General features: G+C 36.8%; 3 protein-coding genes across 3 annotated transcripts; 2 read left to right on the top strand and 1 right to left on the bottom strand.

The window, feature by feature from the left end:
• The first annotated feature begins 8,350 nt into the window (after positions 1-8,350).
• LOC113763152 (probable aminotransferase ACS12) lies at positions 8,351-12,048 on the top strand. Its single transcript, XM_027306883.1, is given in 8 exon segments — positions 8,351-8,505; positions 8,552-8,623; positions 8,625-8,738; positions 8,856-8,987; positions 9,060-9,078; positions 9,225-9,318; positions 9,321-9,384; positions 9,828-12,048. Coding segments are annotated over 8 exon segments (1,506 nt in total). The 3' UTR covers positions 10,684-12,048.
• LOC113763157 lies at positions 10,818-12,122 on the bottom strand. The gene is made up of 2 exons (XM_027306888.1): positions 11,262-12,122; positions 10,818-10,961 (listed from the first exon to the last, which is right to left on the bottom strand). Exons 1-2 carry the CDS (start codon positions 12,120-12,122, stop codon positions 10,818-10,820), a joined length of 1,005 nt encoding a protein of 334 aa, XP_027162689.1.
• Positions 12,123-14,297: 2,175 nt separating this feature from the next.
• Positions 14,298-14,789, top strand: LOC113763169 (zinc finger A20 and AN1 domain-containing stress-associated protein 10-like). The gene has a single exon (XM_027306904.1). It carries the CDS (start codon positions 14,298-14,300, stop codon positions 14,787-14,789), a length of 492 nt encoding a protein of 163 aa, XP_027162705.1.
• Positions 14,790-21,946: the final 7,157 nt, after the last annotated feature.

Raw genomic sequence — 21,946 nt, forward strand, 5'->3', positions numbered from 1 at the left:
TGACTTTATACATAAGTAGTATCTAGCGCCCATTTTTTGCTCGCACACTTATTTGCTCAAATTTGAAATTGCGGGTCCCTTTTTGCTAACTGTATTTCGTTTGGAAATTAGTTTAGTGGGCCCCACTAATATTACGCTTCACTCTTTTTTTGTTTTTGCATTTTTTGTTTTCTTTCTTTTCCCCAAGTCCGTTCTCTTGATTTTCACCTGCCCGTTTTAAAAAGATTATTAAAAAAAAAAAATTCAAGTTCTTTTTTTCTTTTTAAGGCTCGTGAAGTTTCATTTATTCTCGAATAGCAATTAGATAAAAAAAAACCAGTGGGTTGGGAACCCTTAACCTCCCACTAATTGTCACAGTATGTGATTTCTTTAAAAAATTCAAATCGATGATGGTTCAGTCTCCATCGGTCCTTATAGGTCTAATTGGGCCTCCATTTTAGGTTAGGATAGAATAAAGTGACGATTGATTAAAAAAAAATTAAATAAAAAAGGAAAAAAAAAAAAGAGAGGCGATAAAAGATAATAATTCAATCAAAATCATGAAATTGCATCGTGTTAATGTATGAAGTCCGCAATTACTCGTTCATTTATTTACAGCTGAATAGGGCTGCAAACGAATCGAACCGCTCGCGAGCGGCTCGAGCTCAAAATATTAAGCTCGTTAGGCTCGCGAGCTTGAGTATATATATATATATTTTTTATTTTTATTTAATAATAAAATTACGTATATTATATATATATTTTTTTATTTTCATAATAAAATTACGTATATATCCTTCATATTTTATTATTTATTAAGAAACAAATATTATTTTATTTATTTTTTAAAAAATAAAAATAATTATTTTTTATTTTTTTCGAGCTCGAGCTCGGCTCGACTTAATTCGAGTTGAGCTCGAGCTTGAAAATTGCCGGCTCGTCGAGCTCGAGCTTGGTAAAATTCAGTCGAGACTCGGCTCGATTAGCTCAAAACTCGACTCGACTCGACTCGTTTGCAGCCCTACAGCTGAATTTCTTTTTTACAAAATCAGTAGGCTGAATATATATACTCTATTAAGGATTCACTTTGCTTTGGTTCCATTTTAGTACTCCATTAAATAAATACTAGTACAAGACTGCATCCACACTGCTAGGAGTAAATTTCTCCTCCTGCGGGAATCGTTCCTCCGACAATAGTCCAAAAATCTGAAGTAAATTAATGGATGTAGTTGTTTCCACTTGCCGCGTCGATCTGAGCCTTTTTCCCTTTAACATTTGTCTTTTTTCGGTTTGTCGGGCATAAGCTTGGTGTTTCGTGGTTGAAGTTTCGTTATTCATGCCCTGCATATGCAAACTTCCAATCAACCTTTGAAAAATGGCGATAGGACAACATTTTGAGAGCTATGTACAATACTGATACTAGTGATATTGATTAGACAATTATCACTCGTTGTGATGGACATTAAATCTTTAATAAAAACTGTACACTGCGATTATTGAGAATTCATAAATTTTTTGTTTCTTGCCGCCAAAAAACCCAACTTTAAATTTCTATAGCCGGGCATGGCTTGTTTTGTTGTCTTTTTATAAAATTATTGGATAGATTGTTGATGGACGCATGACCAAATATAAGTACTAAATATATAAATAAAAGTGTTAATTTCAAAAACCTCTCCTAAGGTTTCGCCTAATCACACCTAGCACTTCTTAGTTTTCAGAAATCTCAATTAACACCCTTAAAATGACAACCTTTGTAACATTAAATTGTCAACCCTCTTATGTAACCAAAAATAAAATAAAATAAAAAAGCATTGTGGGAGAGAAACATGATATTCCCTCACTTTTACCCTTTTACAAGTTGATTTTTTAAATTTAGAAGATGAAAATAAAAACAAATACAATTGCACTATTAACTTAAAAGTTGAGGGGTATGAGTGCAATAACTATTGAATCCTATAATTTTTTTTCTCATCAGATGACCGTTGCTTACAACAGTTACTTGTCCATATAATTTGACAAGATGAAATCATCAAGAGTAGTATTACTCAATTGATAGAGTTATAACATAAAAATAAAAAAGAAGATTGTTTTTAGGGAGAAAAATCGATAGTAATTTTGTTTTTCCCTATAAAACTTGTAGAGCTAGAATATATGCCCTTTTGAGTTTTATAATTTTTGTTTTCAACTCCTTAACAACAAGTTCCCAAAAAAAAATTATTGTTTTTCTAGGAGAAAGTTCAGCTTTCATTCCTCAAACTATTAAAAAACAAAAATCATCTTTTGTTTTTCTTTCATTAAATCTTTGGGAGAGGACATTTATGACAAGGTTTCAAGCAGAAAGTAAATAGGATTTGTATTTGAATATTATATGTTAATCAATTTTTCAAAAATTCTGTTTCCGATAATTGAACACCATTATAGATACATTTTATATGAATTTTTTTTCACGACTTCAACCACACCCCAATATTTTCCTTCATCAGATGAATGATTTGGCCTATTTTCCCTCACTTCTTCCAGATTAAACCATATAACAAGAGAAAATTGGAGTACAAAAAAAATAGAGAGAGTTTTTCTATAGCTAGGTTGTCTAAGTATCTCTCAAAACCCCCCTCTCGATTATATATGCACATAAACAGTGCCGAAAGTATGCGCTATTTTTTATGGCATTTTTTATTTTTACATAATCTAGTTTTAATGATTTTTTTTCCTTTTCCTTGTCCTTTTCTGCTCAAGAAGTATGAAAATATTGGAGGTAGTATTGTCATTCTACCTGTTCTAATTGGGTCACATTATTGTCTTGCCAGGGGCGGTAAGTGTGATTTCCGAAAATTAGGAAATGCTACGTGTGATTAAGGGAAACCTCAATGGAGGTATTTGAAATCAACCCAAAAATAAAACATACTTGACAAATGCAATTAGACGTTTCCAGAGAAACTACGAAGCCGGCAAACGCAACAAAAGCAGCTAATTAGACGCCTTCTGCCCTGGCATGTAGCTCTAAGTAAAAACTCAAGAGTTAATATGCATTCAGGAATGATCTTTGTTCTAGTCATCATTATCATGCGTAACAATTCCAGGAATAACAAACTGTAACAGGATCAATTGGCCTTTTCTGTTCTACTTCTTCCAGCACAACAAATTTCAGCAAAAGATTCAACGCAAAGACCGATGAGGCGATAACCCAGATACCTCCTTCCTTCACCCATATTCCTGTCGAGATTGCTATTAGGCGGCCAAATTCACAAGAAGGTTAGCGAAACTAAAAAGCATACCCGAAGGACAAATGCCAAATGGGAATCGGTTGGTTCTTGTCGAGTTCCCATAGGCTATATTGCATTTCCCTGGTTGAGTTGCTTTCCCTGTCAGTCTCTTTCTTTCCTGATCGGACGGTTTTCTCAAATTTCAAAATATTCACAGGGTTGTTTCATTTTCCATAAGATCAATCATGATCTTGCTATTACCTGCAAATAAAATTGTAGTTTTACTTTTTACTAAAGAGAAAACTCCAAGGTGAAATCAAATAGGGATCCCTTCTCAATTTAAACATGTGGGGACTAAATAGCCTGGGACTAACACGAGCAGACCATCCAGTTTGCAATTTGCATTTGAAACTTCCAACCTCGGAACTGCTTTCTAGGAGCAATCGAATTTCAACCGCTCCCAACTTCCAAGCGAGGCTGTTTAAAGTTGATTCAACCGAAACGGCTTTCTACCACTAGGCCGCGCCGGAAGGTTAAGAGTTCAAACGGCTTCTTACTATTAATAATCTGTTTAGGGTTACTCCTCTGTCTATTTAATATGTCCTGTTTTATGTTTTGATTGGTTCCAAATTATTTGACATGATTTAAAATAAAAATAAATAAAATCTTAACGTTCCTGTTGTACCCTTAATACAATTTTTAAGGAAAAGTATTTAATGGAATGTTTTCTCCCAATAAATCATGCTATAAACTTTCTTTGTTTCTTGATAGTTGTGTCTTCTTAGAAAAATTCAAACTCAAATAACAAAACGTTTAAGTTTAACTGAGAAGTAATAATTGAAAAGAATTACTTTGATAGTTAATGTGTTTTGATCACATTTTACTTTTCTTAAACTATATGCAAAATTAATTATGACATGATATACAAGATGGGAGGAAAGCACAGCTAACCTTGGCATTTTCTTGCTAAATATGACGAGAAGCTAGACATGCTGTCCAAGTATCCCTCCTCAACTCTGGTCCTTTTGTGATCAACTTTCTTGCAGTGCTCATGTTGCAATTACAAACATCACGAGCTACTCTCAATTCCGTTCTCTCTATTCAATTGTCCCCCTATCCTCATCTAGTTGATGCAGAGGGGTGTCAACGAATCGAGCAGCTCGTTCAAATGATCGGCTCGAGTTTTGTCAAATTGAGCTTGAGTCGATCTCGAACTATTTGAATATTCCAACGAATCGAATTCGAGCCTAAAAATATTATGCTCGATAAGCTCGCGAGCTTTTCGAGCTTAAGGTATATTTAGATATATATAAATTTATATTTATAAAATTACTTAGATATATATAGTTGTAAGCTTAATTACATGTTTTACCTATTAAAATTTAAAATGTAATAGGGGTATTCTTGTCTTTCCAGATAATTCAAAAAAAAAAATTCACATATTAGAGTCTAATACTCTAATTAGGTCAAGCGGCTTCACTTCAATCTTGTTCGCCGCTTCTTTCTTTCAACGAATCGAGACCATTGTGCCGCCGCTTCAATCTTGCCCGCAGCTTCACCTCACCTCAATCCCTATTCCTTAATCCCCATTCCTCACCTCAATCCCTAATTCCAATTCCAAATCAAACCCATTTGGTTTGCTAACTCCAGCCATTTCATTTCGATTGGAAGGGGATTGTGCAGCAGGTGCAGCCAGCGAGCGGAAGCTTGGATCTTGGAAGCAGGTGCAGGCGTGCAGCAGCTTGGATTGTCTTCCTATGACCGCTTCTGTCTTTAGAGAAAAAGCACAAAGATTCCGAGTGGCTACTGGCTAGTGGCTAAAGTAGAAACAGGAGGAAAAGAGGAAAAGTTTTCCCACCAAGGATCTTTGCTGGTTGATAGTGAACTCTTTTGTTCTATAACTCGTTTGCCTCCTCTCCCCTCCCTCAGGCCTTCATCTCTCTTTTCCTCCACTATTCAACATATATGCACATTGATTCCACCACCAAAGAGAGTCTTCGTACACCGTTCACAATAGACTAGTTTACTAGTAGTAAGTATTATCTTCACATTTTGTTTTTAACCATGTTTTTTTTTTTTGTTGAAAACCCAATACAGCTCAATGGTCAAGGAGCATCTTTTCTCATTTTGGAATCAATAATATGTATTCTCAATCATATGGATGAATTTGGATTTTGAAATTTTTGATTTTGTAGATTTCTGTGGGAATGCTTGAATTTTCGAATGCAAATGGCAGATAAAAAGACTGAATGAAAGAGCAAATTCTGCCTACTAAAAATAGCATATTGTTTGGTTCAGTTTAGGTTTTTATAAACGAGCACAGTATTTAATCGAGTTCGAATTCGAACTCAAATGCATATTCGAGCAATTTCAAGCACGAGCTCGAGTCTCATGATTCTCCTACGAATCGAATTCGAGCATGCGACATTGATATTCGTCGATCTCGAGCTTTAGATACTTCATTAAACTCAAAGTCGATCAGCTTACTATTCGAACTCGATTCGATTCGTTGACACTCCTATGCAGACGTTTAGGAAAGAAAAAAAATAATTTTGGACACATTAAGTATTATAATTTTATTGTTTAACATTTGTATTAATCTTTCCTATAGTGATAGTGTATATATGGCTAATATTGAATGAATAACAATTATGTAAAATTTAAATTTGAATTCCAATTTTTTTATGTATGTGTCATAGATCTAAATTATTTAATGGTAATATTACATACACTGTCAGTGTATATAAAATTTATTCTTAACATTTTATGAGTAAAGTTGATGTTTCGAAAAGAAAAAAGTTTACAAAGGTTAAGTGGAACTTTCTTTCCATTTCTTCCCATTTTTAGGAGCAAAGTTCTTTGCTATCATTCCATTACCTTCCACTTTCTTTTCTTTTCTTTCCACCTAAAAGTGCAAAAACAATTTGATCCCCCCCCTCTCTCTCTCTCTCTCTCTCTCTCTTTCACTCTCTTATTTTCCATTATTTTCTCTCCAACTCTCAACTCTCAAATTAAACCTTAATATTTTTTGGGTAATACATTTAGTTTTGTCACACGCACATGGTCGACACCAAAATAAAAACTTGAGTTCTTACGCTTAAACTACTTGATAGGCAAAGCTAAATTTAGGGTCAACCCCCAAGGTCATAGCATTTATCTCAGGTTTGTTTCGTAAGATTTGGTAAAAATGAACTAAAAGAAAACTAGTCAAACACTTCAAATATTTGAATAGGAGATTATTTAGAAAATTTATTTGAGAAAAAAACATTGTAATAATTTTTTTTGAGATGATGATATATGTAAGATAAATGAATAATTGAAAAATATGTTTGTGATGAAAGCAAAATAACATCTTGAAAAATACAAACAAGTGATTCAATTTTTGCCAATAGGACAATAAGTGTTACATCTTCCATTTTCCAATAATACATTTTTTTTCTATAAATACAATAGCTATCTATTTTTTATAATGTGACACATCATAAAAATGCAAACCTATGTTGAAGTAGTATGTTATTACCTAATAAATAGGCATATTTTCCAGAAAATATATAAAATTGTACATTTTATTGTGAACTAGTTTTTTTTTTTACACAATACTATTAGAGTTTTTCTAATAAAGTGACGAGCTTTTCTTTTACAATAAAGTAGAAAAAAAGGACTGTACTTCTTTTTCATTAGTACAATTAGGGCTGTAAACGAACCGAGTCTAGTCGAGTTTTGGCCTAATCAAGCCGAGTTTTGATTTAATTTTAGTGAACTCGAACTCGAGTTCGAACTCAACGAGCCGACAATTTAAAGTTCGAGCTCGAGCTCGAAAAAAAAAATAATAATTATTTTATTTTTTAAAAAATAAATAAAATAATATTTTTTTCTTAATAAGTAATAAAATATTAAGGATATATATGTAATTTTACTATTAAAATAAAAAAATAAGAAATATATATACTTAAAATAAAAAAATTAAAAATATATATATACTTAAAATAATAAAAATAATATATATATATATATATATATACTCGAACTCGCGAGCCTGACGAGCTTAATATCTTGAACTCGAGTTCGAGCTCGATATTGATCGAGCTCGAGTCGAGCTTGACTCGAGTGGCTCGCGAGCGGTTCGGTTCGTTTGCAGCCTTAAGTACAATAGTTATGATAATTTGATATATTTTTCTACTAAATCTTTTACATGTTATTCCTAATAAGAGAGTAACACATTTTTTTCCTAACAAAATGATCCCTTTTTTTTAATAAGAAAGTTTTACTTTTTTTTTTCCTTTTTTCGAGTAAATGAAATGGGTCGAAACTAAAAATTGAGACTTTTCACTTAAACTCTAGCCACTCTCTCCTCCAAAAAACTGCTAATAAAGTGGCACTTAATCAAGTTTCAAGTCCTTAAAGTCAACATCCCTGAATGATAAGTTTGAATAAGACAATGACTATGTAGTTTATCATGTTCTTAAATTTAAAGACGTGCAACCTTTTTATTTTAAATTTTTTAATTGGGAGAGGAAGAACACTTGCACAATACAAGTAAAAGAAAGGATAGAAAGATATTTTTTAACAAAAAATGGGTACATTTTTTCAAAATTTTTTTTACTTCACACATATCAAATTATTACAAAATATTTTTCTATAAAAATCATAGAAAATTGCAATCTAAACAAGAACAAAATATCCATATATTTTGAGCACAGAAGTAGACTGGGATGGGGCATCAAAAGAGGGCAGTTTTGTGAATAAAAAAACCATCCGGTGACACCGCGGCAAAGATTCCACCACGGAATCCAATCCTTTTGCTTCACCCTTCAACCCAACCGGAAGCAAACCCAACACCTTTAACCCTCATTCCTCGAAGCCTAAAGCCACCTGCTTTTCCCAGTTTTGGTAATAACTTGCACCACCATTTCCATCACAAATTCTACCCGGAGGATAAAATAAAAAACGCCCGAACTCCTTCAGAATCATCTTCAATACAACAACCACCAAGTACAATTTCAAACCGTCGACCCAAATACCTGCCCGAGGCTGACGTGACCCAGACCCGTCCAGCTCAATCCGGAACCCAGAGAAAACCCGAAGGACGAGACCACCCAGAATGCGAAATCATCAGCATCATTCATCATCATCTCACAAGCCCAATACTGCATAGGGCAGGGAGAGCTATGAGAACGGTTGGTTGCCTCGCAAGGGGTAGTACAAAAGGCAGGGGTGGCCTAATACTAGGTCCCTTAATCCCATGTGCACTCTACTATTCATCCAGTTTTACCTCAAACCGAACCCGTTCTCCACCCGCCTCGCCCTCTTCCAGCCCTCGCTCACCCGTCCACGTCACCGCCAACCTGGCCCGACCTTGCCTCGTTCCGTCTTTCCCGCTTAGTTTATCCACGCGGGGGTCCAATCGGCCGAGTACCGTGTCAGCTAGGGCCGGTTCCATTGCAAGCCCAATACTTCGCCCTACTACATTGGACTGGACAGGGTTTTTCGAGGGGATCCATATGACCCGGTGCAGAATCCGGGCGGTATTATTCAGCTGGGATTAGCTGAAAATGGGTGAGAATATTACCTCGCATTTCCCCAATACTTCCATGTGTGTGTACGATTTAAATTTCCTAGTGATAGGATGTTGTGAGAATATGGGTATACTGTCTCGTGTATGTCCTGTTGAAGTTGACATTGGGAATTGAATGAGGAATGGCTGTCAAAGCATATGAATGAAGCGGTTTGTTTGCTGGGAGGAGTTGATGGATGGTTTAGTATTAGTGGAATTGCCCCATACCAGCCGTCTGATGGATTGATGGAGTGTGAAAGTGGTAATTAATCCTTCCAATGCATGCTACTACAGTGTTTGTACTTTTGTATCATTTGCCAAAGGATAAAGCGTCTCGGTTTGGTTATTCAAAGCTTCTGAGTAGCAGTTGAATGAAACAAATCAATTTTATGTTTGAAGCTCAGTTCCTTTGACGGAATTGGGTTCTTGAGTTGTATGTTTTCTGGATGAAAAATTGCTTATGCTGAATTGGAATCTTGGTTTTATAGGTAATGGCAGGTTTCATGACTCAGGTCATGGGAGGAACTGTCTCTTTTAATCCATCACAACTGGTATTAACATGCGGTGCAACTCCTGCAGTTGAATACTCTCCTTTTGTCTGGCTGACCAAGGGAATTGCATTCCTTGTTCCAGCACCCTCTACCCTGGGTAATGCGGCAACAACTTTTTTTTTTTTTTTTTTTTTCTTCTTACGGTTTTAGAATTAAGTGTCAATGTTCATCATGCTATTAGTTGGCGTCTGACAAAAGGGCAGGCGAATTGGGGAATTCTGACTTCGAATCCTGAATAAAACACTCACTATCCTTGCAAGGGATAGGATCTATCCACTTTGAGAAGGCTGTTTACCAGCTAGTAGTGAGACAAGTCAGCACCGAGTCATTAACTGTAAATTCGGTCTTCAACATAGTTAAGCACATATATCCAGTAATGGATCAGATTGTAAGATAGTCATTTTGATGTTTCAGTTATTTTTTTCAAACATTTTTCATTCCAGTTAAAAAAGATCAACTTTGCATTTCTGAGGGCTTGTGTTTATCTCTGTTGTCTTTTTCCTCTTTGGCATGATTTCTAATTAGATTCCCAGTTTGCAGTTTTGATAGGGATATAAAGTTCCGCACAGGTGTGGAGCTCATACCTGTTCACTGTCGTAGCTCAGAAAATTTTGTGCCGAGCATTGCTGCTCTTGATCAGGCATTTAATCAGGCCAAAAAACGAGGTCAAAAAGTTCGTGGGATACTCATTACAAATCCTTCAAACCCGGTGGGAAACCTGCTGTCAAGGGAAATCCTATATAATCTCTTAGATTTTGCCAGAGAGAGGAACATTCACATTATATCAGATGAAATATATGCTGGGTCAGTGTATGGTGATGAGGAGTTTGTAAGCATGGCAGAGATTCTTGACTCAGAAGATTTTGACAAGGATCGGGTTCATATAGTATATGGGGTTTCAAAAGACCTTTCTCTTCCAGGCTTCAGAGTTGGCGTTATATATTCGTTCAACGAATATGTTTTGGCTTCTTCAAAAAAGCTAGCTAGATTTTCCTCAATTTCTGCTCCAACCCAGAGGATTTTAGTTTCTTTACTATCTGATTCTGGGTTCGTGCAGGAATACCTCCAGACTAATAAACAGCGAATTCGCAGATTGCATGACTTGTTTGTGCTTGGTCTTGAACAATTAGGAATTGAAAGCACAAAAAGCAGCGCTGGTTTTTATTGTTGGGTAAATATGAGCAGATTAATCAGCCCATACAACGAGAAAGGGGAGCTTGAACTGTGGGAGAAGCTTTTAGATATAGCCAAGATCAATGTAACCCCTGGCTCGGCTTGCCATTGTATTGAACCTGGATGGTTTAGATGCTGTTTTACTACACTAGATGATACGGATGTCGGTGTTGTTGTAGATAGGATACGTAATATTGTTGAAACTTGTAAATCTCCAGCTTAAGAAACTTCTGAGAGTGGTATTAAATGAACGGATTGTTGGAATAACCACACAATAATGATCACACACAATTCAGGACTTGAGGTGGCCACTACCGGTGATCGACACAGAGTGATAGCACCTTTTTAACTTGAAAATCATACAGCTAAATTTGGAGTTTTAATATGCTTATCTAATAGAAGGATTTGAAGTTGCTGATTAATGCAACTGTTCAGAGGTCTATTGGACTCGTCTTTTACAACAGTTTTAGTTGTAGCTGCCTTGTCCATCTCCTGTGAAATCTGCCAACAAAGTTGCTTGATCCAAGGATCCAGCATCCAACTGCATTCTTCTTCATGAAGTCCTGCCATCAATTTATGGTCATGCAACTAGATTTTCTTATACACAACGATCATAGTTGCAGTTTTCACGTTGTTACCATTATAGCGGATGAAAGACATGCATGGAAGTTATGTAATCAATCTTTCCTTATTTGGGGAAGATGTGTTAGGTTTCGAGCAAGTTATTTGTGTTACTGCACTAGGAAAACGATCTGAGGCTACCTATATGAAATGCATGTTTGTAGAATGGTGGAAAGTTACCTTCGAGAGATTCTGTGTCTGCAATTGAAAGGCTTTCCTCTGGTAACTTCTTCTTCTACTCATCATTATTAGCTCTCCCAGTGTGTGTGGTTTTCTCAATGCAGCACTGTAGTTCCTTTCACAGTCAATATCCTCTTTTTGCCTCGTTGTTTGGGTAGGAGAAATTTCCTTTTCTGAGCTGCCAACCTTTTCCAGGATATTAGATTGAGGGGTTAACAAGGGGAAGAGCCATTCCAGAAAAGAAGCGCCTACTAGGTTTGTATTTCCAGTTTCATAGCTGCTGGTACTGCTTCCTGTTTCAGAGGCTGGTGAAGCAGGTCTCTGAAGCTGCCCACTGCTAAGACCTGCAAAGGAGGTTTGTTGAACAGGAACAGCATTCGAAATAGCAACCGTCGGTACAAGGCGGTTGGCCAAGAGAGAAGGCGCTGAACAGAAAGAATCATCTGCTTCAGATTCACATGATGCTGGATACGACTCGAGCATTTCGATCTGATCACCATCTTGGTCATTCATGCCAGTCCAACAATTTTCACTGCCCAGAAAATGTCTGGGAGATAGAGGGAAGCTGCTAATGTTTGGTAGTGGTAGCGCAAGTGGTGAACCTGATGGCTGCTGCGAGAAGCAGGGAAGCGGTTTTCCGGGCTTTTCTTCCCATTGAAAGGGTACTGAAGCAATGTACTTGACTGGTGGTGCGACAGGCTTCTTAACAGGAGCAGTAGGTTTCCAATCCCTCTTTGGTGTGCCTGGAATTTCTTCCCAAATAAATGGAACAGAAATTGCTTGCTTTGTTCTCTTCCTGGTGGTAGCATCGGAGGGTTCATTTTTTTCCATGGCAGTTTCTCGTCTATCTTCCATATCCATGGTTTTTTAAGCGAGTGTTAACCCGCGCAGCGTTATATATGTAATGTGTTCGTTCATATGCTGGAAGGTTAGTGGGTTAGAACGGTCTGCAACTAGCTCCACCTGCCAACCGCACCATTTTGTGGTACAAAAAATTAGGCTTACCTGTTGTCTGATTAAACAAAAATTGTGTGTAAAAAGCGGATTTTGCTTGTCGCGGCCCCGTCTTTGGCAGCTTCAAGAATCTATGGGAGGTAAACTGCCCACCGATTTGTCCAAGTCTTCGCGCTAAAGCATATGAAAATTTAAAATGGCCTTCTTCGTTAGATAATTTAGCACGTCGCAGTGTTTTTTTAACTAACCCCCTCACAATTTTGACCGGAAAATGTGCAGCAACATATCCATTCCATATTCAAATTGGAAGTCAAGATGCTGATTGAATAATAATGTCTAGTCTTCCTACTAATTTTATTAGGGACATGACGTTTACAGCCTTCACAATAAGGTTGACAAAATGTTTACTACTACAATTTATAATGCAACTTTGTGTTTGGCTGTTAGTTTAAGGAAGGGGAGAGAAAAGAGGAGGAGGACGAGCATGAAGAATCCCTAACCGCTGTCATGCAATCTTTTATTGCTTTAGATTTTGTGGTGTGTTTCGTAAAGGGATGCTGTCCGAGTTCAAAGAAAGTTAAAAGGTCTCAAAATAATAAGCATGTTGCATAGACTTGCAACGCCCAACTCCAATGGGTGTAATGGCTCCGTTTGGACTGGCTTATTTTTTAAAAATAAGTTTTTCAATTATAATGCTATAGTAATATATAAATAAAAACAATTTAAAAAACATCTTATCCATATAATATATCAAATATTTCAAAAAAAAAATCTAGAGTAAAAGTTTTTCATATACACTGTTACATTAAAATATTTCAAAAATACCCTTAAAAACTGCTATAGTAAAATATTTAAAACACTCCCAAAAATAGTCTTTCTTTCTGCTCAGAAGAAGAAGCAACTCGAAATTTGTACATCATGTAATGAATTAGTATTTGCAATAAATTCATCTTTAAAAATATTAGATGCTATAAGAAAAGAAAACTATTGTGCGGGGCAGAGTTGAAAGGAAAAAAAAAAAATTTAGAAACACATTTAAATACTTTCTTAAAAATAATATCCATAACGAGACCATTTGTTAAAATATTATTGTTTATGGGTGATAGAGTAACTAATTTGTGACTGTGTCCAGCGCAAAATCTTAATCTTCAGAGACTTGTGTCATTTCGTGACAAACTTATGTAGTAGTTTCATTAACCACTGGGCCAATGGCTCAGTGGCCACCAGGGAGGGACTTAAGTCCCTTCTTAGGCTGTAGGTGAGGGTTCAAATCTCACCTGCAGCGAAAAAAATTTAAGGGTTCTGTCAGAACACTCCCTTGATCTAGTTGGGTCTGTATACCCACTAGTCCCCTATCACAGTCTCCTTAGGCTCCCCCTCCCCCCTAGTAGTTGGGTCCCTACCACAGTCTCCTTAGGCTCCCCCTCCCCCCTAGTAGTTGGGTCCCTACCACAGTCTCCTTAGGCTCCCCCTCCCCTTAAATTAGGATAGAGTAGGTTATACAAATGTATCGTTGCTGACAAAAAAAAAAATGTAGTAGTTTCATTGGCTTTGTTTGACCGATGACTGACCAATTAAGGGACCCTATTCCTGTTGGGGGAAATTTGGCTGACTTTCCGTCCAAAACTTTAGTTCGATAGGTTGCTCGTACTGGTTCAGACTTTGATTTTTGGACACTTTTGTGGGCCACAAAAATTTGAGTTTGGGGCAAAAATTTTCCTTGGGCCGTACGATTGTGATACCAGTGTGCCCCAAATTTAGGCTGGCACGTGAATTTTTTTCAGTGGAGCTGAGCTTGGGATTAGTAATGCTCAACAGGCAAGCCCATCTACTTTGCTACCCGGGGAGGTAGCTCAGAACCTCCAATTTACCCTTAGTACGAATCCAGTTGTGTTTCGGAGACGGAGTCGCAAACTCTTTTCTGCTCCGCTTGGTATAGTATTGCTTTCCCTGTCTGTGTGTATATATATATGTCCCATCAGATTCCATGCAAGTAGGTTACAAACTGGGAAGCGTAGAATTGCAGTCATACGAAGAAGACAGACGAGACGACGAGGGAAGGGGGATCATTGATCAGTTAATATGGATTCTAGAGACAACAAAGTGAAGATGGAGAGTGGTTCTTCTACGAACAGCTACAAGCAGCAGCAGCCTGATCCGCTTCCATGTGCTAAACCGTGCCGAAGTTATGGGAATCCGGCTACTGACAACCTCTGCTCCAGGTGCTACAAAGATTATTTGGAAAAATTAGAACAAGTTAAGTTGGAGGTTAAGATTAAGAAGATGAAAGCCTCCTCAAAAGTAGACATTCCTTCCACGAATCCATTCCCATGTTTTGCTGAAGCCAACAACAAAACTGCTACCCACGTTTCAACAAAGAATAACCGATGCCACGGCTGTAACAAAAGAGTTGGACTACTGGGGTTCGGTTGCAGGTGCCGAGGAATGTTTTGCAGCGCCCATCGGTACCCGGAAGAGCATGCATGCAACTTCGACTATAAGTCCCAAGCTCGCATTGCTTTAGCTAAGGAAAATCCTTTGTGCAAAGCTGACAAGTTGTTCAATAGACTCTGATCGAATCAATGACTCCAAGACCATTATGTAAGGGTGGTTATCTAAATTTAACCACTGGTGAAAACCATCACCTATTGAACCCAAGATCTATATGGCGATTATTAAGAAATAAATAAACGATAAAATAGCGGAAGCGTACCTGAATCCATATTGATAAACTTGATACTTGAATCCCTAGAGATTTGGGGTGGCCTTCCAGGTCAACAGGTATTCACCGATCCTTTGAGAGAGGCCTTTAGTTTCTCTCTGGTATCTTTCCTGACGATGGGATATCAGGGAAGAGGTATTTTGTGGTATTAGGGAATACGACAACTAAAACGATACCTGTGACCTGGGGACCATAACCCTATTTATAGGTAACATTCCTGTTACCTTTGGAGCCCTATTTCAGCCCATCATTGAAATAGGAGCCCATAAGTTTCTACACATAAAAGGGCCCACATCCTATTAGATACATTAAACCCAAACTATATTTGATCACTTTAATTGGGTTTAACCTTAATTGACAGTTTGCAATACATAATTATTCACATATAAGTCCAATGTTGGATTAAGGATCCAACAATCTCCCACTTGGACTATATGTGTAACCTTATAATTATATTTTGCAATTAACCGTATGAGCTCAACTTTACTGTCATTATCACAATGTATCTGCAACCAATTCGGTCCATCAATTACACCAATATAGGATCAAAGCGGCCTTTGTTACAATTTCGTAACTCGACCCATCAATGGTCACATATATCAATGCAATTGAATGACATGAATTATGATGTGGATGTGTAGCATGAAAATTTCATGTAATGTGACCAAAACATGCCTATTTCCAACTGGTCCACCTTAAATTTTATGAGATCAAACCATACCAAAATTAGAGTGCAAATAAATCCAAACTTTATTTATGCATAAAATATCCTTAAATCCTTAATAACTGAAAAATATCATAAGAGCATTTAAAATAACAAACTCCCACAAAAACTATACATCATTTAACACGACACCCATATGAGCAGTATGCTCATGAAACATTTTGGGTGGCAATCCCTTAGTAAGCGGATCCGCAACCATGGAGTTTGTCCCGATGTGCTCTATTGATAACTGTCCATTCTGCACTCTTTCTTTAACAGTCAGGAACTTGATATCTATATGTTTAGATTTGGTCGAGCTCCTATTGTTATTGGAATATAAGACTGCTGACTTATTGTCACAGAATAATTTGAGTGGTCTTTCAATGCCATCCACTACACGTAATCCTGTGACGAAATTTCGCAGCCAAATTCCCTGATTGGATGCCTCATAACAAGCTATAAACTCTGCAGCCATAGTGGAAGATGCTATGAGGGACTGTTTAGCACTCTTCCAGGATATGGCACCTCCAGCCAACAAGTAGACATAGCCTGACGTTGACTTCATAGTATCTTTGCATCCAGCATAATCGGAATCAGTATACCCAATGATCTCCAACTCATCTGACTTCCGATACGTGAGCATGTAGTCTTTTGTTTTCTGTAGATACCGTAAGACCCGTTTGGTTGCTTTCCAATGATCTAATCCAGGATTACTCAAATATCTACCCAACATTCCAGTAATGTATGCAATATCCGGACGCGTACATACTTGAGCATACATTAGACTCCCTACTGCTGAGGCATAAGGAATCTTTTGCATCTCTCTTTCCTCAAAAGCATTCTTGGGACACTGCTCAAGACTAAATTTGTCTCCTTTAGCCACAGGGGTGTCACATGGTTTACAATTTTGCATGCCATACCTTTTAAGGACCTTTTCGATATAGCCCTTTTGTGATAGTCCTAAAATACCCCGAGAGCGATCACGGTGTATCTGTATGCCTAACACAAAAGATGCATCACCAAGATCTTTCATCTCAAAATTCTTAGTTAGAAATTTCTTGGTTTCATGCAATAGACCAATATCGTTGCTGGCAAGCAAAATGTCATCAACATACAATACCAGAAAAATATATTTGCTCCCACAGAACTTATGGTATATACAATCATCCACTAAATTCATCTCAAAACCAAATGAGATGATCACCTGATGAAATTTGAAATACCATTGTCGAGACGCTTGTTTGAGCCCATAGATGGATTTTTTAAGTTTGCAAACCATATTCTTTGGATCTCCTGATACAAAGTTTTCTGGTTGCACCATATAAATCGTCTCATCAATGTTACCATTGAGAAACGCTGTCTTTACATCCATCTGATGTAACTCAAGATCAAAATGTGCCACTAATGCCATAATAACTCTAAAGGAGTCCTTTGAAGAGACTGGAGAGAAGGTTTCTTTATAGTCGATACCTTCTTTTTGTGTAAATCCCTTAGCGACAAGACGAGCTTTGAATCTTTCCACATTGCCTTTCGAATCCCTTTTGATTTTAAATATCCATTTACAACCAATGGGTTTCGCACCTTCTGGCAATGGGACAAGATCCCAAACATCATTGTCCTTCATGGATTTAATCTCCTCATTCATGGCATCGATCCACTTTTGAGAATTTGAACTTTCCATGGCTTGACGGAAGTTGATTGGATCATCTTCCATCAATCCAGAGTCATCCTCATGTTCTTGGAGAAAAACAATGTAATCATCTGGCACTGCACTTCTCCTTTCTCTAGTGGATCTTCTTAATGGCACTGGTTCTTGAAGAGGAAGAGTTTGTTCTTCTATAACAGTTTGCTCTTCGACATTGTCTTGATTTGTTGTATCATGATCAAATTCAGGAATAGGGTCCTGAGCAAGAGTAATGACACCTGTGGGAATATTAATATATTCCTCTTTAAAGACAATGTCCCTTACTGTATGTTCTCCCCCAAACTCGACATCCTCAAAGAACCGGGCATTTCCTGTCTCAAAAATTGATTTGGCTGTGGGATCATAAAACTTGTAACCTCTGGATCTTTCAGAATATCCAATAAAATAACAACTAATCGTTCTTGAATCCAGTTTCTTTTCATTTGGCCTGTAAGGCCTTGCCTCAGCTGGACACCCCCAAACATGCAGATGCTTTAAACTGGGCTTTTTCCCTGTCCAAAGCTCATAAGGGGTTTTGATAGTTGCTTTAGTTGGAACTCTGTTAAGAATATATGCTGCAGTCTTAAGTGCTTCTCCCCAGAGTGACTCTGGTAAGGTGGAATGACATATCATACTCCTTACCATGTCTTTAAGCGTTCTATTTCGTCTTTCAGCTACACCATTCATAGTGGGTGAACCCGGCATAGTGTACTGTGGAACGATACCGCATTCCTCTAGGTATTTAGCAAATGGTCCTGGACGTTGTTCACCTGAACCGTCATATCTACCATAGTACTCACCACCACGGTCAGATCTGACGCTTTTAATTCTTTTGTTGAGTTGATTCTCAACTTCGGCCTTAAAATTTTTGAACACGTCCAGTGACTGTGACTTTTCAGAAATGAGATATATGTAGCCATATCTTGAAAAATCGTCTATGAACGTTATAAAATATTGTTGACCATTCCAAGCAGATGTAGGAAATGGTCCACAAATATCTGTATGTATAAGTTCTAAGACGTCTAAGGACCTATTGGCTTCAAATCTCCTTTTATTGGTTTGTTTCCCCTTTATACAGTTAATACAATCATTAAAATCTGTAAAATTCAAGGGGTCGAGAATTTCATTTGACACAAGTCTTTTCATTCTCCGTTTGGAGATATGTCCTAATCTCTTGTGCCATAATGCAGCTGAATTCTCATTGGCTAATTTTCTTTTAACTCCTCTAGTACTCAAATGCAGAGATTCATTAAATGAGACAATTGTGTCAATTAAATATAGATTATCGTAGTGCATTAAAGAACCAGAGCCAACCAATTTTGAATCATGAAACAATTCAAATTTTCCATTTCCAAATGAACAGAAATAACCAAATTTGTCCAAAGCAGAAATAGAAATTAAATTCCGTCTAAATGACGGTACAACAAATGTCTCATTGAGATCCAAATAAAATCCGGTCTTTAACAATAATCTAAAAACTCCAATTGCCTCAACTTGAACTGTTTTGCCATCGCCCACGTAGATATATCTTTCACTATCATTGGGCTTTCGGCAATTCAGGCAACCCTGCATAGACACACTGATGTGAGTTGTTGCACCGGAATCTAACCACCATGTGTGTCTAGGTACCGAAGTTAAATTAACCTCAGAACAAACCAAATTAAGAAGCATACCTTTCTTAGCACGCCAAGCGTGATAGTTGGTGCAATGCTTCTTTTGATGCCCTTCAGCCCCACAGAAGAAACAACTATTCTTTCCCTGATCATTTGATTTCTTTTGTTGTTTCTTTTGTGGCGCTGTACCTGCAGCTCCTTTTTCCTTCTTTCTTTTAAGTCCCTTACTTTTATTATTAGTGGTTGACACCAGATGAGCACTTTCTGTCTGCTCTTGCTTCAACCTTTCCTCTTCCTCTACACAGTGTGAGATGAGTTCATTTAGAGACCAAGTCTCCTTTTGACAATTGTAACTCACCTTAAATTGGCTAAATTGTGTAGGAAGAGATATTAAAATCAAATGCACTAGTAACTCTTCGGAGAGTTTCAACTTAAGTGCATTTAATTTCGAAGCAAGATGAGACATCTCCATGATATACTCTCTGATATTGCCTTTACCACTATATTTCATTGAAACCAGGCGTGTCAAGAGCGTACTAACTTCAGCCTTTTCGTTCTTGACAAACCTTTTTTCAATGTTCTGAAGGAACTCTTTAGCGGTTACAGTCGTTTCTGACATTGTTCCCCTGAATGCTTCTGGAACGGCCTTTTTAATGATCATCAGACACAAGCGATTTGATCTCTCCCACCTCTCATTATTTCTCTTTTCATCAGAGGTACTTTGATCTGTAAGAGGTGGGGGAGAATCATCCCTTAACGCAAGGTCGAGATCCATTACTCCAAGTACTATCAAGAGATTTTCTTTCCAGGACTTGAAGTTTGTGCCATTCAGCATAGGAATATTATTGATGTTGGAAGTAATATTTGTAAGATCATTCGCAACTGAACAGAAAACATAACATAATTAAAACAAGCTCACATAAATCAAAACAATAATAAATTTAAATAATGGTAGTCCCATCTCAAGATACCGATATTCCATTAATATTTCGTCTTTGGACAAAAATATTAACTAGTGAGTGATATCTTGGTGCAGTAATAAATGCTGATAATAATAACATGTCGAAAATAAATTTTCCTTTGGGCCAATTTATAAATCACATGTAAAATCCAAATAATTATCACGCATTTATTACCACAAGTACACATGTAATTTCATTAAATATTGACCTTCCTTTGGGCCGATCAATATTCATAAAATTACTAGTGCCCAACTAATTATATTTTAAAATAAATTAATTTCCATAATAGAGGTCACTTTGGTGGCATATTATTTCAATTAATTTATTCCAAAATATATATAATCATACCAATATTCAAATTTAAAATTATCCAAATAAAACAAAAATTTTGATCAAAGTCAACTTTGGTCAACTTTGGTCAAAACGTGGTCAAACATGGTCAAATCAATTAAATTAAATCATGACTTATTGGACCAAAGGTCCATATCCATAATTTGACCCAAAATTAACATTTAAACCCAAAAATTTTCTTGAAATGTACTTTATAAAAAAAAACATATTTAATGGGCCACACATATGAATTTTATAGGGCTTAAATGTCCTATTTAACTTTATTAGGGTTTACTTAAATTAAAGAAACCCTAATATCTTTAACATAAATATAAGCATATTTGTTCTTAAAAAAAAAAAAACAAATCAAAGAAAATTCAAGTATTAACCAAATCAACCTATAAAGATTCAAATTAAAGTCCGGATCTTTATACAAGGTTTTATATCCAATTTGGTTATAAAAAAAAAATTGACTATTAGTACAATCAATTATAGGTTTTACTCGGTGGAACCCGCATGACTACTACAATAGCAATAATGGCCGAAACATGAAACTAGCAATAATGATGGCAGGACATGAAACAATGAATCAGCAGCCATAGCAAAGCAATATATTAATGCCTAACAATTCGTGGAACCCACTAATTGAAAAGTTGACCGAAGACCAAAAGCATCAATCCAGAAGCTATTTTGGTTCTGAAGCATCAATTCGTTCTGAAGCTATTTTGGTTTTTTTTTTTTTTTCGGCTTTTAGCATAGCAAAACAATGGCCCACAGAAGCTTTCTGTTTCGGCTTTCTACTGTACAATCAATTAAGATTCCGAAACATGTGCCAACTAGCCACCGTATGCTAAGACAAATTCTTCGGATGTAAAGGTCAATCGGCCATTATATCAAACAAACTGATTGGATACAAATAAACTTAAGAAACATCATAGTTCTGAATCCATGTATCGCAGCAGAAGCAACCAAGATCTTGCACATATATGATCAAACCAGTGAATCAACAAGACTTGAACACATAACGGTCATATATTTAATAGCATCAAAGTCCGCAACTAGCAACCATGAAAACAGAACTAATAGTAATAAAAACTATGAATTACTAAAACAAAATTATTTCCTAATAACCAACCATATGGGCTCTGATACCACTTGTAAGGGTGGTTATCTAAATTTAACCACTGGTGAAAACCATCACCTATTGAACCCAAGAACTATATGGCGATTATTAAGAAATAAATAAACGATAAAATAGCGGAAGCGTACCTGAATCCATATTGATAAACTTGATACTTGAATCCCTAGAGATTTGGGGTGGCCTTCCAGGTCAACAGGTATTCACCGATCCTTTGAGAGAGGCCTTTAGTTTCTCTCTGGTATCTTTCCTGACGATGGGATATCAGGGAAGAGGTATTTTGTGGTATTAGGGAATACGACAACTAAAACGATACCTGTGACCTGGGGACCATAACCCTATTTATAGGTAACATTCCTGTTACCTTTGGAGCCCTATTTCAGCCCATCATTGAAATAGGAGCCCATAAGTTTCTACACATAAAAGGGCCCACATCCTATTAGATACATTAAACCCAAACTATATTTGATCACTTTAATTGGGTTTAACCTTAATTGACAGTTTGCAATACATAATTATTCACATATAAGTCCAATGTTGGATTAAGGATCCAACACATTAATCCTTCCTTCCTTCTAT

The sequence above is a fragment of the Coffea eugenioides genome, chromosome 2 (genome assembly GCF_003713205.1).
Source record: "Coffea eugenioides isolate CCC68of chromosome 2, Ceug_1.0, whole genome shotgun sequence".
NCBI classification, from domain to species: domain Eukaryota; kingdom Viridiplantae; phylum Streptophyta; class Magnoliopsida; order Gentianales; family Rubiaceae; genus Coffea; species Coffea eugenioides.

Bases quoted from the DNA above. Each gene is read 5' to 3' on its own strand.
- LOC113763157 (XM_027306888.1), bottom strand. From the start codon at position 12,122: ATGGATATGGAAGATAGACGAGAAACTGCCATGGAAAAAAATGAACCC. The intron at 10,962-11,261 runs GTAACTTTCCAC...CTTTGTTGGCAG, and splicing joins AGACACAGAATCTCTCGAAG to ATTTCACAGGAGATGGACAA.
- LOC113763169 (XM_027306904.1), top strand. From the start codon at position 14,298: ATGGATTCTAGAGACAACAAAGTGAAGATGGAGAGTGGTTCTTCTACG.